This window comes from Calliphora vicina, chromosome 4, assembly GCF_958450345.1.
Source record: "Calliphora vicina chromosome 4, idCalVici1.1, whole genome shotgun sequence".
In the NCBI taxonomy this organism is placed as follows: Eukaryota; Metazoa; Arthropoda; class Insecta; order Diptera; family Calliphoridae; genus Calliphora; species Calliphora vicina.
Window position 1 is genome coordinate 107,876,701 of NC_088783.1, and position 17,946 is coordinate 107,894,646.

Consider the following 17,946-nt stretch of genomic DNA (forward strand, 5'->3'; position numbering starts at 1 on the left):
TTTGCACTTATAACAGATTTCTTACAACTACTTATTAATACTTAATCTTAACTTATAAACTTAAGATCCCTTAAAACTGTTGTACACATTTCTATTAAAGGCTTTCGAAAATGATCCACACTATCATCCACTATGAGAACATGATCCATTTCGATTTTATCATCTATTACCTGTGTGTCACGATAATGCTGCAGTTGAGCAAAGGAAGTGGGTAGATCCAAAGGTTTGCATGTAGCATTCAAATAGGAAAATGGATAGTGATTGTGTAGAGTAACAACCTGTTGAGTATTATGCAAACATTTTATGTGATAGCGCTGTTTTGTAAAGTCTTTATAGCGGTAGACATGATTCAGCATATACATGTAGGAGGGATGAGTGCGCAGTGGTATATTGTCACTGGGAAAGTAAACATTTGTTGCACAAAGACTGGCATAGCAGTCATTTCCAGTGTCATAGCGCTTGACAACTTGCTGCCATGTTTTTAGGTTGTTGATGGGCATTATAATTTCATCGATATCCAGCAAAGCTATATATTTGTATTTATACATATTACGATAGAAACAATCATTGTAGGGTATCAATTCATTTAGACGCCTATTCAAGGGATAGGTCTTTATGAGCCAGTGTTCTACTTCCGGCTGGCCCACTACTCCTCCCACAAGTGAAATGTTTTGTATTTCCACAAAACCTTTGGCTTGATAATAGTTCAAAACTTTGCTGATATTGTTATGAACTTGCAAGTGATGCATATAGACTTTATGAACCCCCAATAATTTTAACAATTCCAGCCATTCCACTAAACGTGAACTTAAATCCTGATAAGGAAAATCCAAACCTTTGACACACACCGCAAATTCTTGTTTCTCCTCTGAATTAACTGGTTTATCATAGACAATTCTTAAACTATTACTAGCTGTATCACATTGACGTCCCACCAGATTGACCACTTTGGGCGTGGGATCTCCTGTTATATTGGCATTTTTGGGCAGTTCACAGGTCATTAGGTAAGGATAGTAAACACCTGCTTTTACACCCCAAGTGGGTTCCCAAATTATTTTATACTCCCTAATGGTGGAAATAACTGGCCGATTGTCATCTTCAAACCATAACTGGCAATAAATGATGGGAAATTCGTTTAGTTGATGATTGGTCATGGCCAGTATACGCACCACCGGCCCAGTTTCGGGTCGTGTATCATAATAGGCTCCATACAGCTGGAAAATGCTGTTATCTATGTAGAAAGTTTGCCAATAGGTGTTGTAGAAATTTATAACTTGTAGGGCTGGGTATAGGGCGCAATTTCTGAACTTTTGCATGCTCTGGTTTGCATGACGATAAAAATATTCAATTGGTAGGCTGGGTAATTTCTTTTGAAATTTGGTCACCAAATCGGTAATGGATGGTTCTGGAAGGGGAGAAAAAAATAATTGTTAATAGTTGGAATTAAAGGGATAATCTACATATGTATATATATTTTTTGTAGATCTTCTTTAGGACTATTTATATTTAAAATATCAGCTCATTCGGATCATAAATAGATTTTTTGTGATTTTTTTAAAATATGTGGGACCCAAGGTGGTATGTAATTTTGCTAATTAAGAGTAAATTTTCAATTTTACCCGACTAGAATCTACAATAGAAACTCTTGTGCAATCGGTAAATAACTTTACAAACTCAATGAGTAACATGATGCAAGAAATGCTTAAGATGCAATCAATGTTATTGCAGGCTGTGCTTAACAGACCATGAACTGCCTAAGAATATGTTTTTGGAATGCAAACGGCATGCGCCAACACAAAAACGAACTCGAATATTTTTTAAGAAACCAACCAATTGATGTAATGCTGGTTTCTGAAACTCATTTGACGTCCAGAAGTTCATTTCGAATAAATGGATATGTAATATATGACACCAAAGATCCCAGAGGTAGAGCATGCGGAGGCTCGGCAATTTTAATAAAAGCTCGAATCAAACACTACTTAATGTGTGATTTTTGCGAAGATTATCTTCAAGCTACTACAATCTGTCTTGAAGATTTTCATCGAAACTTAGTGATTTCATCGATATACTCACCCCCTAGATTTTCAATTACAGAAAGTCAATATAATAGATTTTTTAAATCACTAGGCCTCCATTTCCTGGCTGCTGGCGATTATAATGCTAAACACACATTCTGGGGATCACGACTGATTACCCCTGAAGGTCGTGTTTTGTTCGATACAATTTCTAAAATGGATTTGAATGTGCTTTCGAGCGGCCAACCTACTTACTGGCCTACTGACCCACGAAAAATGTTATTGATTTTAGCGTGATGAAAAATATCCCTAGAGAAATGATTCAAATTGAATCCTCGCTAGAACTATCTTCAGATCACTCACCCACTATTGTTACTTTATTGAGCCCCCTAGAAATTGTATCCCCGACTGGTAATTTAGCGATGGCAGGCACAAGAATAAATTGGCTCAAATATAAAAAATACCTCAGTACACATTGCTCGGAAAACATACCGCTAAGAACACCAGAAAACATCTATCACTCTCTTAGCAATTTCGATAAAAATCTTAAACTGGCTGCTCAACATGCTACCCAAAACCCCCCGACAAATCAGATATAATAGAATTAATTCTGCAGATGTCGAACGGCTCTTAAATGAAAAAAGAAGATTTCGCAGAGAGTGACAATTGCACAGATCCCCCCAACTAAAATCGAAGCTTAAAGATTGTATAAAAAGACTTAAAAAGCTCTTCGAATTTCGAAAAATGAAATCATTGAATAAATATTTAGAAAGCCTGGACGCAACCCCACAATCGGATTACTCATTATGGCGAGCAACAAAAAGTCTTAAAAGACCAGTTATATGTAAGATCCCCTTGCGAAATTCAAGTGGTGGTTGGGCAAGAAATGATACTGAAAAATGGAATATGTTTGTTAGTCATTTAAAAAAAGTATTTACACCGAACACATCAAACGAAGCAATTGAGTTGCCACTTGTTGCACCCCATTTTGGAGCAGCCGTACCCCTACGTTTTGAGATTCGAGAGATCGAAAATGCTATTGTTGATTTAAATCCCAAGAAAGCGCCTGGTATGGACAAGATCAGCAACAAGATGTTTATGTAGCTACCACAGATAGCAATAAAAATAATTCTTTTTATTTTTAATGCTATATTACGACTTGAATATTATCCTCCAGAATGGAAGGTTTCACTGGTTACCATGATACCCAAGCCGGGAAAAGATCACACAAAAGTAGAATCATACAGACCCATCAGCCTATTGTCTAATATATCAAAGCTATTTGAGAAGATACTTATGAACAAGTTGTACCCGATGTTAACTGAAAACAATTGTATTCCGAATCATCAATTTGGATTTAGAAGAAAACACAGAACAAACCCATAGACTTGTAAATATGGTGAGAAAAGCGTTTGAAGAAAAGAAATACTGTTCTGCACTCTTCATCGACATCTCTCAAGCGTTTGATAAGGTATGGCATGCTGGATTAATATACAAACTGAATCAAAATTTACCCGCAAACACACATAAGCTGTTGGAAATCTATTTAACTGGTCGAACATTTAAGGTTAAAGAGGGAAACTTTTTTAAGTACTGCACAACCCATTGAAGCTGGAGTCCCCCAAGACTTAATTGATTAAAACAAAAGTGTGATTTTCGAAATTATATGATATTTATTATTTAAAAATTGATGTTTACAATTCAAACGACACTTAAATTCTAAACTCTTGTTACAATATTTGGTTCTTTTATATAGTTTAAAAATAACGGTAAGACTGGTTTAAAATAATGAAAAATAACGATAATATAATTTAAAAGAAAATAGTTGATAATTTTGGATGATAGAAACTATTAACAATTCCCAGTATGCAAAATGATTCGAAGTTATATCGAAAGTGAATCATTTTTTCGTAAAATTTTATCGATATCGACTTCGATATAATGTCGATAATGTGCGTGTTTTCCTAAGTAGAGTGCAGAGCGATAAAGAGTCGAAAATCGTTTATTATTCTGATTCTAATTTTTATCGATATACTATACCTTTTTCGGTATTAGAAATGTTCTAAAATGATTCGATTTCGATTAAATATATGAACAATTTCGTATACTTTATACCATCGAGCAATTTCTTCTTGAAATAATGCATATTCAATACCTTTATTATTATCCAATAATGTTGCGTTAGATGTGTTTTCATTTTCAAATGCAATAAACTCTGCACATATGTATTTCTAATGTTTGCTGATTTTGAAGATTCGAATTGTCAAAAACAACATCAATAATTGGCTGCGCTTTTCTTTTAAGACGTCTTCGATCCATTTTTCGTGTTAAACTATATTTTTATGAATATGTTATTGATAGGATAATAAATAAAATTTTATTTTCTCACAAATTGACAAAAGAATAATATGTATGTATATGAATTTGTCAATTTGTGAAAAAATTAAATTTGACATTAAAAAAAAACTCGAACATTATTCACCATTTCTATAAAATATTAAAATACGATATTCTAAAAAATGTAGATTGGATAGAGCATCATAATAAATTCATATTTTCGATTTTAATTCGAAATAAGTTCGATAAAAAGAACTGACTCGAAATGTTGCATACTGGGTTAGAATTAAAGCAAAATAAGAATTATAGTAAGTAATAATAAATTAAGTAATAAGAAGAATTAAAGTTAAATTAAAGAATGTAAATATAAAGAGATAAAGAAAGTATTAGGGTAGTTCATAAACATGTAACTCCCCCACACTTTGAGTACACATTACTCCTGGAATGTGGAAATTTAGATTTACTTCTCAAGTATTTTAAATATTAACAATGGTTTTTAATTAAAAATATACATATAAATTCTTATAAACTAATTGTACATATTGTATATTACAGTATATTATATTGTGTCTGATTAATTAAATTCATTACTTGTTATTTTTCTTTAGATTTTTTCTTTTCTTTAGATTTTTTATTTAGTTTTCGAATAATTTCTGCCAGTGATTTTTCTGTCAAACTTTATATCTGGTATTTCATTTTGGTATTTAAAAATTCTTTTAACAATTTGTCTATCTCTTTTACAATTATTTTCATCAATAAAATGCGTGTTCTTTTTTTCTTTAACTTGGTTTATTATATATTTTGGTTTTTGTTTCAAATTCTGAAACCCAAGATTCTTTACTAATTCTCTCTCTGTATATTCATGACAATCTTCTCTATTTTCATTAATTTTCCTAATTCTATCAATCTTTTGTTCATGAATTTTCTTATGCAACGTATCCCATACTGATTTATCCACTTTGTTGTGAAGTAAGTCATTTGGTTTATATCCCGTTGTGCTATGTATGGAATCATTATATATTTGTACAGATTTATATACAAGAGCTTTATTATCTAAGTCATTATCCTTTCGATCCAATTTAAACAATCTTATATGTTCATTCAATGTTAAATGGAACCGTTCTATATCCGAGTTCCCAGTATGTGTATTCGGAGATGTGAAGTGAATTTCGACATCTTCTGAATTCAAAAAATTTCTGATAAATGCTGTGTTGAATTCATTGTCAGCAATTATCTTACCTGGTTTTCCTAAAACAGAGAATCTTTCCCTTAGTTTTTCAACAATAGTTAAGGAATTTTTGTCGCTTATATAATGTACTGAAACATGTTTCGAAAGTTTATCAATACAAGTTAAAAAAGTTGTCTGCTTGTTCAAAAACCATATATCGACATGAATTATTTCATTTGATTGAATAGGTGTTTCCGTAACACAAAGCTTTGTCTTTATAGGCCTTCTATCAAATTTGCACATATTACATATACTTAGTACAATTATTAATAAATTTATGAATTTCCCTTTTCAGATTAGGATAGTAAATTTTATCCTTCAACTCTAGATATGTTTCCTCTATCCCTCTATGGTTCTTATCATTGTGATATCTTGCAATTATTTCCAAAAGATTCTCTATATCATATATATCTTTAATAAATTTGGAGCAACGTAAAAATTTAATTTCCGATAAATTTGAAAAATAATGAACTATTGTCCGTTGGAGATTCTTGTAAAGTTCAAAATTTTCACAAAAAATTGCCACTGTTCCTTTTATAGGAAAAATTTGTCTCAAAAAATCTAGTACTTTTTCCTCAAAATACTCCTTTAATGTTATTATATGTCTAGTTTTGCTATCGTATAAAGTAAGTTCCTCATAATTATACTTTTTTCCTAACATCACTACAATCTGATTATTTATATATATATATTGGAGATTCCGAAATAAGAATATGGTCGTTCAAGTTTTCCTTTCCACTGTGTATTGTAGCTCTGTCAGTATTTACATTTTCCTCATTTTCCATTAAGACATTAACATCTACACGACTAAGAAAGTCTGCAACCTGATTTGTTTTTCCCTTAATGTACTCAATTTCAAAGTCATATTCATTTAATAGAATTTTCCATCTTTGTAATTTCATATTAGGCTCCTTTAAAGAACTAAGTCACATAAGTGGACGATGATCAGTTTGTACTTTAAATTTTCGTCCAAATAAATAGGGTCTGAAATATTTAATTGACCACACAATCGCTAACAATTCGTTTTCTATTGTGCTATAATTAAGCTCATGTTGGTTTAATGTCCTTGACGAAAAAGCGATTGGGTGTCCATCCTGCGATAATACCGCACCTAAGGCCTCATTACTGGCATCTGTTGTCAAAACAAACATTTTGTCAAAGTTTGGAAAAGACAAGACTGGAGTAGTACATAAAATTTTCTTTAATTTGTTAAAGGAATCAATGTAATTCTGATTATTCTCATCTATATGTGAGCCTTTCTTTAAATATGAAATCATTGGTAATGCAATTTGGCTGTAATCTTTTATAAATTTCCTGTAGAAACCAGTTAAGCCTAGGAAGGATCTTATTTCCTTAATTGTTCTTGGAAGTGATATTTTCTTTATTACGGAAATCTTATCAGGATTTGGTTTAATCCCGTCAGGCGTTATAATATGGCCAAGATATTCTGACTCGTGTTTAAAGAAATTGCATTTGTCTACCTGTACTTTTAGGTTATAATCAGAGATTCTCTGAAAAATTTTCATCAATGACAACATATGCTCTTGAAGAGAAGTCGAGAATACTAAAATATCGTCTAAATAGACTACACATATATTATTAATGTAATCGTGCAAAACTTCGTTCATCATTCTCTGAAATGATGCTGGGGCATTTTTCAAGCCAAAAGGCATTCTTGTAAATTCATAGTGGCCCGTTGCAGTAGAAAATGCAGTCTTATGTCTGTCCTCTGGTAATATAGGGATATGATGAAATCCTTTGGCCAAATCTATAGTGCTAAAATATTGAGAGTTTCCTAATTTCGAAAATAAGTCCTCCATATTAGGAATGGGAAATTTGTCCTCTATAGTTACGTCATTTAATTTTCTATAGTCTACTACTACTCTCCATTTTTCCTTTCCTGAATTATCAATTTTCTTGGGTACAACCCAAATTGGAGCATTGTATGGGCTACAAGATTTGGTTATTATTCCCGATTTTAACATTTCATCTACCTGTTTTTCAACCTCATCCTTGTGTATGTGTGGGAAACGATATGTTTTCGAATACACAGGAATATCATTAATTGTCGGTATCCTATGTCCGTATTTAATTACGGCAGATAAATTATCACCTTCCATATAAAAAACATTCTTAAAATTCCTAATTAATTTTGTTAATTCCTCAATCTCTTCATTATTCAAATTGTCTGTTTTTAATTTTTCCGTTAAATATTCCATTTTAGGTTCATTAAAATTAACATCTATTACTGTGGTCTCTAAATACGATTTATCATCTTCATTGTATTCTATAGAAGAGTTTTCATACACTAGTGGAATTTTAGCATTTGAAGTTATCAATAAATTCTCCTTTAAATCAATTTTCGCTCCTAATGGTTTTAAAATATTACATCCCAAAATACCATCGAAATCACTAAATATTTCCGTTTCTAACATTTCAATTTTTGCACTAGGAGAATTAAATTCTTTAAAAAGAGGAATTGTTATCTTTGAAGATGTCGCAGTTTTAGAGCAAATAGTGTTGAGTATAATAGGGATTTCAAGTTCTGTTCTAAAAGAACTATGAAATAAGCCTCTTCTTATCAGTGTAGTACCAGATCCTGTATCTAATAATAATTTAATTGGAATGGTTCTTGTTTGCACTATTATACAGGGTAAAGCTCTTCGGCCTGTAATTGAAAATTTGAAGCCTGAATATTGCTAACGTCCATTCTATTTGAACTATTAACACTAGATTGTTGAGACCTAACTGTGTCAAAGTTCACAGGGTTATTGCCACTATTGATATTATTATTATTATCATTAAAATTATGCGATATTCCATGATTTTGAAAATTTCCTGCGTTATTTTGTGCTTGTCGTGAACTTTGAAAATTATCATTGCAGTTAAATGTCCGATATTGATTTGAAAAATTAATTGGGTTATTGTTGCCTTGGCGAAAATTATTATCATTATTAGGAATGAATCTATTATTGTTCTGCACAAATTGATTGGAATTAGGATTATAAGATTGTGAATATGATTGAGAATTAGTAAATTTTCTATTACGATTATAATTAAAATTTCTATTTTTGTTATTGTCCGAATTATTTACATTTTGAAAATTAGATTTTTTTGTATAAAAATACTCAGTTTCTATTAGTATTTCCTTAGCTTTTAATAATGAATGTGGATTTCTGGAATTCAACACTAATTTTGGTTCATTAGATAATTTTGATATAAAAATTTTTAATACCATATTCTCATTATTTTTACAACTATACCATTGCTCGTTTTCTCTATCTATACTTGTTTTCAAATTTAATTTTGTTAATAATTTTAACATGTATTCGTAAAAATCACTGACATCATTTCTAAACTCTGCAACTTTTATTTTATTAATAATACTCTCTATACTTTCTGAAATGTTAAAATTAATTCTTAATAATACCTTAATCTCGTCCCATTTAGTTGGGTTATTGTTATTAATAAGAGCAATATTTGCCCTTGATACTATTTTGTTTCTTACTCTTAAATCAAATAAAACAAGTAGAGATGCATCAACAAATTTACGAATCTCCTCAACATGTTTCGTAAACATTTCCAAATCCTCTGTTCTCCCATCGAATTCGGGTACACCTTCCAAGAGATCAAACGCATTGAAAGCCATGATTGCAATATTGTGTTGTTGTTGTGAGCAATTGTTATTGCTCTAGCTAGTTGTTGTTGTTTTTATCAATGAGATGATTGTTGTTAATTCTGGAGCAAGTGTTACTTATTCCTGCTTTCTTTTTTTCTTCGTTTTTAATGTTTTGTTGTAATTTATTTTTAGTTTTTCTTTATGTTTATTAATTTTTTTGTTTAACCTTGAATGTTGTAAACTCGTTTGTTGCTGATTATCATTGATTTGTTGTTCTTATATTTGATTTGATGTATATAAAAAAAAATTGTTTTACTTGTTTTGACTTTTATTTTGTATTTGTCATTGTTTTACAAAAAGTTCACCAATTTATCAATTTTATATTTAAGTAAAAATTTTTTTTTAATCTTGTGTTTTCATAAATTTATTAGTTTTTAATGTTTGATAGAATATTTTTTTAGTTTTAAGTTCACAAAACTATATACATAGTTCATATATTTATTGTTTTAATTTTTGTGTTTGTTAATAATTTGTTTTTAAACTTTACAAATTTAGTTCCGATTTATTTTTCTTAATTTTTCGTTTGATGAATATTATATTTAAATTTCACAAAATCTTTCCACACTTTTATTGTTTTAAACATTTATTTTTGATGACAATTTGTTTTTTAAAATTGTCAATAGTTTTTATAAAGATCACTATATGAAGTTCTCTTTTTTAATAATATTCTTTTTTTATTTAGACAAATGGTTTAAAATTTGCCAAAGAATATTTTATAAAATAGTTTATAGTTTAATTTATTTGCAGAAAAACTTTTAATAAACTTCACTTATGGAATTTTTGATTTTCTTAATAATTAAACTTGGTTCGTATACCGACTGCGCCACTTAATTGATTAAAACAAAAGTGTGATTTTCGAAATTATATGATATTTATTATTTAAAAATTGATGTTTACAATTCAAACGACACTTAAATTCTAAACTCTTGTTACAATATTTGGTTCTTTTATATAGTTTAAAAATAACGGTAAGACTGGTTTAAAATAATGAAAAATAACGATAATATAATTTAAAAGAAAATAGTTGATAATTTTGGATGATAGAAACTATTAACAATTAGAATTAAAGCAAAATAAGAATTATAGTAAGTAATAATAAATTAAGTAATAAGAAGAATTAAAGTTAAATTAAAGAATGTAAATATAAAGAGATAAAGAAAGTATTAGGGTAGTTCATAAACATGTAACTCAAGGCAGTATCCTGGGACCTTTTTTATATTTGATATATTTGTCTGATATGCCAAATAACAATCGCACTCATACATCAACATTTGCTGATGATACTGCTATTCTAAGCATTCATGAAAACCCTCAAGAAGCGTCTCGTTACTTACAAAACCACATATTTGAATTAGAAAAATGGTTAAAACAATGGAAAATTAAAGGCAACGAGCAAAAATGTACACACATAACATTTACATTGGGTAGAGAATTATGCCCCCCTATTCATATCAATAACCAAACAATAATTCAACAATTGGAAGTGAAATACCTCGGAATACATCTCGATCGTCGCCTTACATGGAAAAGTCATATAGATGCAAAGTTGACTCAAATGAAATTGAAATCAATTCAAATTAATTGGCTTATTGGCAGAAATTCTACGCTTAGTTTAGATTTTAAACTTCTACTTTATAACATGATCATAAAATCGATATGGTGTTATGACATACAGTTATGGGGCACGGCCTCAACGTCAAATGTAGAAAAGATCCAAAAACGCAAAAACAAGTTTCTAAGAATGATCACAGTTGCCCCCTGGTATATCAAAAACGCGAATATACACAAAGATCTTAATATATACACTGAAATCTCGAAAAATGTACAAAAATATTTAAAAAAAACTTGAAGTTCACCTAATCCCGCTGGCCCGCAACATATTCGATAACCGTGGCCACACTCGATTAAGAAGGAGGGACACAACAGACCTAATCTAGAAGGAAGAATGCCAAGACAGTCAACCGCAGTCAAGAAATACATCTCTTTCTGGCATCACTATTGGAAGGTGCATACCCGGTGTCCAAAATCGTATAAAATCTTTTTGATTTCACAGAAGCATAAATAATCTTCCTGCTACATAAATTACCACGAGGTTGTAGTCTGCGATTCCCGGTGTCCACGGTACCCGATTTCTTACAAAATCTTCGTATGGCCTGCTTACATTGTCTTCACGAAAATAGACTCTAAGACACCACTCCAGTTACATATTTGTACAACTCCTTTTGTATTAGTTTTTGAATAGTATCCAAAGCTACCTAAAGTCATCTCTGATAGCCAGTGAAGCTCACTTCTCGGCCTTATTGACCATCTGCCTATAAATTTCAAATATCATAGCCTGTCACCATACAGTGTTGATAAGTATTCCCATGACAGTTGGTTCTACGCACCGGAATGTTCACTCGGATAAGAGCTATAAATTCAGCAACAACTATTACTATAAGAACAACATTAACCTAACGTGAGTGTAGGTCTGCCCACCGATATGTAAATCTAATTTACCAATTCGGAACTATGATGCTTTAGGATTAGTAGGTCTTGAGTACCTTCTTGAATATTTCCTAAGTTTTCCTTCTCTAAATGTTATTGACGATTCAGGAAAAATCATAAATAGTTTGCCTCGTCAGCAAATTTTAGCTTTACACTTTCAATTTTCGACATTTTAAATCTATATCGCCTACTAAAGAGGACTACCTTTCCCAGATTGGCTTACAGTCTCCTACTTTCTCACCTTCGATTTTTGGAATTTTAAACTTGTATCGCCTGTTAAACAGAACTAACGCTGTCTTCTCCAGGCTGGCTCCCAATCCCATATTTTTATAACATGAAGAAAATTGTCAAGCATTGCGTGCATGATTTTATGGATTGTTGGAAGAAACGTCTCTTTGACCATTTTCAGGACGTCAAGTTTTCACTCACCTTTCTACTATTTCTACTTATACTCTTAAGCCCTTATGGTATTAAGCCTTATATTGTACACTGCGGACATGAGATCTATTCTGACCAATGGTGCCCTTGTCTTGTGGAGAGTGATGTAAATTGAAACACACCTCTCCATTCTAAGTAGGATATAGAGACATTACTGGCTGATTGAATTCCACTCCTAAAGCCAGTTTGGGGACGATACTGGACATACCCCCCGTCGATATATATCAAATGCATTTCTGCTCTAAGACTCAATGAGTCAAGCAAACTGAAGCATGGCCGTATTGGTCACAGCACTATTCTACAAAAGCTAGGCAGACTACTATTGGGGCAACGAATGGACTATATAGTTCCTACTCCTATTTTGATACGACCTTTGAAACTAAAGTACTGACAAGGGATGACTGGGCCACGAACTCTTTCCTTCGGGACGACGTGGTATTAATTTAAACTGACGGCTCCAAAACGGAAACGGGCTCAGGAACACAAACTGCGAAGAGTTTTTCTTGTCTGCAGAAACACCCAGAGTCTCTGGCAGGAATCGAACCCGCAACCCCTGTATTGATAGTCCAGCACACTATCGTCTAGTGCAAATACTTGGACGTTACTTGGGACATTCGTACTTCTAGGTGGCGATATCGTTTTTGAAAGAGGAATGGTCGTGAACTTTGGTGGTCTAATGTCACAACTTGTAGAATTTTAAAAACGATCTGGAAATCTGTTGCAAAGGAAAGGTCCAAAGGCTCTCTTGACTCTTGGTATGGATACGATCATCATTTTTACGGGTACAAATTGTGGGCACTTCATTTGATATATATTGGAATATATGGGTTACCCACTTTATAACTATTGTTTGCAAACATTTTTAGTTTTTGCAATGAATTGGTTCATTAAGGTGCCCTACACTACAATTTTTAGAAATTTTTCAATAAATTTTGTAAATAAAGCTTTAAAACTTTTAAAATTTTTATGAAAATGAAAAAAACTAACATTGCAGTTTGAAAGATCAATTAATTCTTAATAATTTATGGATAACAATTTTCTTTTAACAGTTACCTATTAAAATGTCCCAAATTTTTAAGAGATTTGTGCTCGTTAAAACGATTTTGGAAGTGGGTTTTGTATGGGAGCTATGACTAATTATGGACCGATAGTTATACAATTTGGTGACATGACTTTTGTATATGTATAACATATTTGGATTGAATTTTATTTGAATACGAATATTTTTAAGAGATTTAAGCTAGTTAAAGTGATTTTCGGAAGTGGACCTTATATGGGAGCTATGACTAATTATGGACCGATCGTCACAAAATTTTTGTGCTCAATTTAGTTTAGATATCTTTATAACTAAGATATTTATGAGAGCTTATCCATTTTTAGAGAGGGCAATCGTATGGGGGCTAGTAGAAATAATGGACCGATTCCAACGAAATTCAATATGTTTCTTTCATGTGGCAATAGAAAAGCTTGTACCAAATTTTATCTTTGAAATTGCGACTTGTAGTTTGATCCATTATTTCACCTAGCCCCCATACAAATGTCCTCCCGAAATTGGACTTTATCGGTCATAAATGTTTAATTTATATATGTATCTCCACAAATTTCGCTCCAAATAAGTTTTATATACACAAATTTTGTTACGATAGGTCTATAATTAGTCATAGCTCCCATATAGACCCGCTTCCGAAAATCACTTTAACGTGCATAAATCGCTTAAAAATTTTGGTATACACACAAAATTCAACATAGTTAACTTTCATATATACATAAATCACACGACCTAATTTCATGGTGATCGATCCATAATTGGTCATAGCTCCCATATAAGGCCCACTTCCGAAAATCACTCAAAAATATAAATTATTGAAATTTTAAAAGAAAAATGTTTTTGCTCTTTTACTTAGTGTAGTGTATTATATGGTCGGGCTTGACCGATCATAATTTCTTACTTGTTTTTAAGCAAAATTCATACACGAAACAAACTTTTATTATAATGACATCTTTACAAATTCAGAAATTCTTTATTGCACAGAAAAATAAGTTTCGTTTATAATCAGGAACGTGACAATTCTTCGCATAATATTTTAATTCAAAAATATCTTCAATATCATCTCAAAATTCCAATGGTATACCTCGTATATATATAATTTTGTTCACACAGCTAAATAAATAAACTGAATTCCCCATGCAGATAGATAAGCATTAAAAAATATGAGTAATAAAGCCCGTCCATCAATTTTTTTATATTTGTAAAATCGATGAGTTCGTGTGACCTATTTAATAATTTATAATGTATTCGAAGATTTTTAAAATTATTTACATCATTAAAGAAACTCACCTGTAATATTATAGTCCAATTTCAAATCTGTAGCAATTTTTACTGTGGCCTCTATGTTTTTATTATTAGTTTCCACTGAGTGAATTTGCTGTTCATGCTGCATTTGTAGTTTTCTCTCCACATTTATATAGTGATAACTGTGACCGCTATTGAAAATATTCATTAGCAGTATAATGAAAAGCCAGACAAAGGCGATCATGGTAATAAGTTTTAAGATTTGGGATTTGCGGACCATCTGGCAGGAGAAAAAAACAAAATGTATTAAAATATATTTTTTTTAAATACTAAGAATAGTTACCTTAATTTCGTTTGTAGAGATGATGAAAATTTCTATTATAATTTACTAACTGTTTAGAATTTTATATTTCTCTTTTAAATAAAATTTAATTATGTCCATCTAAGTTTACTGTCTAGTTCTAAATGCCGAAAAAATTTATTAAAATCCAATTGCCTTAATGTACTAAACTGAAGCAAATAAAACAAATAATTTTGTTTTTGTTTTTAAGTTGCCCCTTATCTTACACACCAGTTTGTTGATAAATTATTATACCCCTCGATAATGTTTTGTTATGATTTAAATTTCATTTAAGCGAGAGTAATAGAGAAAGAGAGAGCGAAATATTTAAGAGCATTAATTTAAGGGTTTAATCATATGAAAAAACTTTTTATGTGCTGGGAAATATTTAATTGATTCAATTAATGTTTCAATCGACATTGCACAGCTAAAAATAATGAAGATAAAGATAACAAATTCTGAAAAAGTAGGGTTGGGTTCACGCTAAAGTCTTCCATTTCCAACGACTTTAATTTCTCCAGCGAAGAAGTTTCTGAAAACTACTTATTAAACAGAATGAAGAAAAATTGTTATATCTATGCTGAGATACTGGAAAAAAATGTTACCAAGACACGTTTGACTATACGTCCTTAGATTTGATCTTAGACTGCACTACTTATTTTTTTAAGAAATAGAGAAATAATGTTGGAAAACCATCAGGGTAGATAAGTCTAAGACCACATGGTGGAATGCCGAAATTTATATCCAATATAAAAACTGAAAGAGAATCCTGAAGAAATTGTGTTGAAAGATCTACATAAACAAGTCAGCTAGGTAGTATTTTATCTTTAAGTATATTTAAGTATATTCAGAAAATGGATAGATCGAGGACCACAAGTAGTAAACATACCCTAGAGATAATGATAAATATCAGAAATTCGACTATCAGTCTAGGGAAACCAAGATATTAATACATATAATATATCGAATATGCCGATCATAGGGCAATGGTCAGTTAAAAGTGTAAATCATTTTAAATCTCCAGATGTTATCATTCCAAAGGACTAACAGGAAAACATGAATACTCTAATAAAGTGTCTTTCATTAAGCGCATTTTATCTTTAAATTTCAATAAAACAAAGTGTGTGTAAGATATCATTGAAATCTGTTATACGTTTGGCGCATAAATCAGGCTGAATTTGATCGATGTAATGGGCTTATGACATGAACTATATGACACGTATGACCGTCCTATTAACATCACATATCATCGAATTCAGGTGCTCGCCGTTGATGACATTTGATAGCAGCCCTCGATATGGCTGCTATCAAATGTCAAAGTTCCCTTAGCGCCAAATTATCGTAAGCGACAAAACACAAATTTTACAGGAGAAGATTTTTTTTGATTATTTTGAAATTTATACGTAGTATTAAAAATATTATGATGCGATATAATATAATTTCGTTCAGCTATTTATCTATTTTTCAAAAACATTTATAACTTTTGACAATTAAAAATTCATGGAATACTTTATAGAAAAATATGACAAAAAATGTTTTTTATTGAATTTTTGCATAGATAAAAATTTTTCGAATTGAAATTAAATTTTTATTTATAAATAGTTTTTAATGAAATTTCACAGTTATGTAGATTTTTCTATTTAAAATGTAAAAATAAAAACGAATTTTGAAATTTATTATCAGCAATCCCGCAATTCCAAAAAAAAAAAATTCAAAAAATTAAATTTTTAGTTTTTTGACTATAATATCCATACCAGGGTCGGGGTTATCGGGACCCTTTACAAAATAATTAGAAACATATTGAGCCACCTATAAGCGGTTATTATATTTTGATATCGATTTGAGAATTTTCGCCCTAAAACTTTATTTTACAAAAAAAATAGGTGTTTTTTGAAAGGTCCTGGTCGCCTCGGTAACAACAATTTTGAAATTACTTTTCCTTTAAAATATTTTATGAGAACTTAGCTTTCAGAAAGTAGAAATTCCTTATACATCCTCTTAGAAATTTTTTGCTATAACTCAAAAAGAAAAAAAGTATTTTTTTCCCAAAAAATTAGCGAAAAATTGCCTTTTTAAAATTTTTTAAATTCAAATGCATACAACTTTGGACTTAGTCATTACTTTTAAACAATTCTTTTTCCATTTGACACATACATGTGTTATTAGTCCAATAAAGGAAAACTGGAGAAAATCGGGAAATATTTGGATACGCTGTTAACAAAAAACTGGAGTAGGGTGGGTAAAAATGTTGAAAATTTAATTTTCAAATGCGAATATCTCCTAAGGTATAATAGATAATTGATAGCTACAACGAGGTTTTTTGTAGTGCTCGATGAGAAGATTCTATATGTATAATTTTTTCGGAACTCAAACCAAGAAATAATATCGTTTTAAAAATGTAATATACCCGAGGTGTCCTACTTGAGGGCCATTGGTCGCGCCCCTGGTGGGCCCATGAGCTCCACGTTCAAAACTTAAACTCGACAACACTTCTTCTTTGCGCATGTGAAATTTCATTCAAGCTAATCTAAACATTTAGAAGTTACAGATTTATTTCCCTCTTTTATTTTCTATACCACTGTGTGTCGCTTACGATAAAATTTGTTTACTGTGAAATATAAACATTGACTTACGATAAAATCATATCCCCTATATTTTTGATGTTATTAACAATTTTGATATTCTGAGAATGCTAAAACATTAGTCGGTCCATAAAATTTTAATTTCTGCAATAAAACAAACATTTTAAAAATGTCGCTTACGATAATTTGGCGCTAAGGGATCGATATTGTTGAAACTCCATCTGTCGAATTGACTGTCAGTTATTTAATTTGTTTTGCAAATTTCCATGGACGGATATAGCGTTCGCGCAAACGATAAAATTTTTCGAATTGTTATTTTAATTTTTTTTTTTAAATTTAAAATTTTTTTTTTGTTTTTTAATATTTTTTTTTTTTGGTGAAAAAAAAATTCGTGTATTGTAGGTCCAACTTACTATGGTCTTATATACGTCGTTGCAAAGGTCTTTGAAATATCTATCATTAGATATCCATATTGACTATATTAATGACTTAGTAATCCAGATATAGGTCAAAAATCGAGGTTGTCCTGGTTTTTTCCTCATATCAC

The 17,946-nt window shown here is 30.8% G+C and overlaps 1 protein-coding gene across 1 annotated transcript; it reads right to left on the minus strand.

Moving 5' to 3' along the window:
• On the minus strand, positions 1 to 14,935 carry LOC135957826 (uncharacterized). The gene is made up of 3 exons (XM_065508629.1): positions 14,821 to 14,935; positions 14,523 to 14,757; positions 1 to 1,405 (listed from the first exon to the last, which is right to left on the minus strand). Exons 2-3 carry the CDS (start codon positions 14,755 to 14,757, stop codon positions 48 to 50), a joined length of 1,593 nt encoding a protein of 530 aa, XP_065364701.1. The 5' UTR covers positions 14,821 to 14,935; the 3' UTR covers positions 1 to 47.
• Between the last annotated feature and the right edge of the window lie 3,011 nt (positions 14,936 to 17,946).